At 43.3% G+C, this 2,586-nt stretch overlaps 1 protein-coding gene across 1 annotated transcript; it reads right to left on the bottom strand.

Annotated features, from left to right (window-relative positions):
• Window positions 1-824, bottom strand: LOC137278916 (uncharacterized). The gene is made up of 3 exons (XM_067811416.1): window positions 750-824; window positions 307-525; window positions 1-162 (listed from the first exon to the last, which is right to left on the bottom strand). Exons 1-3 carry the CDS (start codon window positions 822-824, stop codon window positions 1-3), a joined length of 456 nt encoding a protein of 151 aa, XP_067667517.1.
• Window positions 825-2,586: the final 1,762 nt, after the last annotated feature.

Below are 2,586 nucleotides of genomic sequence, written 5' to 3'. Positions count from 1 at the left end.
TTAAGAATCCTGCTGGTAGGCTTCATTGAAGCCGAGAGTCTGAACCTTCCTCCAGAGAGCCTGTGTGAAGTGAAAGTAGCAGCCACGGATATTACAGTTGGGGAAGACGGTCTCAATAGCGTTGATGGCGGCGATTTCAAAATCAGTCTGGATGACATCAGACTGAAGGGGGATCCAGTTATCTGTGGCGATCGCTCAGGAGGCGTAGCAGACGTTCGTAGGTGCGACGTTGGCGGATGGGCAGCAGACAGAAGACCAACTGAGTAATCTTTTCTCCAACTAGTCCATGGATGACGTACATCTGACCCCCCAGAGAGTTGGACAGCAGTAGAACGTACCGTCCATGTAGAGGGTGTCGACTTCTTGTAGGAGGGTCAGGCGGTCACTTGTGGCGAAGCAGATGATCTTGTAGTCGTCTCCGTTGTCAATGCAAAGGAAAGGTAGTCCATCAGAAGTTTCCATGAAGCAGTCTGGTGGATTCACTTCGCTGAGTGACTGGGGAAGTGACGGCATCATCTTTCGTCTCTGTTTGCAGAGTTCACTCTTCACTGAACAGAAAGACTTGACTGATGCTGCTTCGTATCGATTGAGTCTTTAATCCTCCTCGTCGTATATAGTCGGTACTGGCGTTGTCTCAGTCTGTACCCGTCGCCGCGGAGCACTGGCACTCTTCAGAGCTGCTTGATCCTACTGTGGATGGTTGTGTGGGGACTGATTTCGAACAAACTGTCCGACTGTGGTGTACTTACCAAGGCAGCCTCAATGAGCACACTTCCAGTGTACACAGGTCTGTGGTTGGTTGTTGAGTCTGTATCTGTAGCCATCTAGTAGTATATGCTGCCCATTCTGTGATGGGAAGTACTCGACTTTCTTTGGGTTTGCCATGGTTAGGAAATATTTTGGTTACAAGGATATTTAAGTAATACATTTCCTTCTCAACAATAAAAATCTCTTTCAATAAATTGAACATTTCCTTCTCACTTTGTTTTATCCCTCAATATGTTTTCTACCCTTCAACAGTGTGAGGTGGAGTATAACCTCCGCTAACTGCGCTTTGTCCCCTACTCCCCTAATCCCATTGTAGGCATTAGTGTACACTAACCGGTACAGACCACGCGTGTGCAGGTAAGCGTATAGCTTTTACAACAATTTTTGTAACTATTATTCCCTGTAGCTATTTGTCCCTGTAGGCATTAGTAGATCAAACCGTCTGTTCCAGTTTGTTAGCTGAACTTACTCTTTAGACCCCTGTACTTCTAGCCTTCAAACAATATTTCATGAGTCAACATGTATTAAATAGATACAGCATCAGCAAACATGAAATGGTATTTTCCTCACATCGATATTCTGTCTTAAAAGTCTGAAGCTGAGCCTGCAAATCTTCTACTTCGTGTAAATTAGTCTACCTGTGGACTGGAGTAGGATACTTGAAATTTCATTCTTGACCTGTATAGTCTTGATGTCACTGATGAGCTTGTACAGATTAGGATGGTTTGTTGTGAAGGTGCCCTGGATGTCAGCATGGTTTCATATCTGGCGATCTTCTTCTGAACCCACTGTTTAGTCACATAGTCTGCAAACTTATCTAAGTCGGTCACTTCTAAAGTCTGAACCAACTCATTGTCTAGTCTATCTTATGACACTAATGGTAATGGCAATGGCACTGCTGCATGGCTGATGAATTTGCGCGTCGAACGTGAAAGCCGAGACACGTGCAAGCTCTTTTCCATAAATATGTCTGTGTGTTGGTGGATTTATGATATGAATGAGTAAGAGGAAGCGAGATTGGAAGTGCATGGAAAAGAACTGTATACGAAATGACATGGATGAAATATAGTTTGCTGCTGAATTTTGTTCTTAATTGAACCTGGTCATTTCTACCAAAGGCTGACGTCATGTGCAGGTGTCCTCACATTACGCTTTTTTCATTTCTTTGTTAACATAAGGTCTAAATGATGCAGGAGATTCGTAGTTTCTAATTGCCTAGGTAATGTTATTCTACATTATAACTGCTGATGGAATAAAAGATAATGTTGAGTACCTCAGTCACGTACATGGTTGGCTAAAGTTATTGGAGTTTCTTAACTTTTAGTTTGTCCGGTTGTTTGCTGCAGCCCAGGATAATGAATCCTGAAGAAATACTGGTGTTGTTCTATTAGGTAGCAGAGGTTATTCAAGTCATATCATTTCCCGTGTAAATCTGCTCTAACACTGCTCTTTCATGGAGCAAGTGTTCTGAATTCGTGATTGGTTGCAGTCAGATTTAGTTGTGTAATCAGCAACGATGTTTTGAAAAGCGATCATCTGCAAAGCCTCGGTAATTTCTGTATGTTTAGGGAACACTAGAAGCTCTTTCGCTGCCCGATGCGCAAACTTCGCCTCTAGACAGAACGCAGTAATGTAATGGTAGCTCAATGGCGTCTCCATCGCCCTCGTTGTAAACGGACAGGCTAGACATTAAATATCGTGTGTGTTACATTAACATACGCCATCGACTGAGGAGGGATATTTGAGGCCACACTTTCTGTTGCTAGTTTCTGATTTTCAGTTAAACATGAAATACCGAGCCCATCCTTCGCATATTGA

This window comes from Haliotis asinina, chromosome 3 (assembly GCF_037392515.1).
Source record: "Haliotis asinina isolate JCU_RB_2024 chromosome 3, JCU_Hal_asi_v2, whole genome shotgun sequence".
NCBI lineage: Eukaryota > Metazoa > Mollusca > Gastropoda > Lepetellida > Haliotidae > Haliotis > Haliotis asinina.
Note: the sequence above shows the minus strand (reverse complement) of the source record. Positions and strands in the feature narration are given on the sequence as shown.

Bases quoted from the DNA above. Each gene is read 5' to 3' on its own strand.
- LOC137278916 (XM_067811416.1), bottom strand. From the start codon at position 824: ATGGCTACAGATACAGACTCAACAACCAACCACAGACCTGTGTACACT. The intron at 526-749 runs GTAAGTACACCA...CTCTGCAAACAG, and splicing joins TGCTCATTGAGGCTGCCTTG to AGACGAAAGATGATGCCGTC. The intron at 163-306 runs GTCAGATGTACG...ATCCCCCTTCAG, and splicing joins GCTGTCCAACTCTCTGGGGG to TCTGATGTCATCCAGACTGA.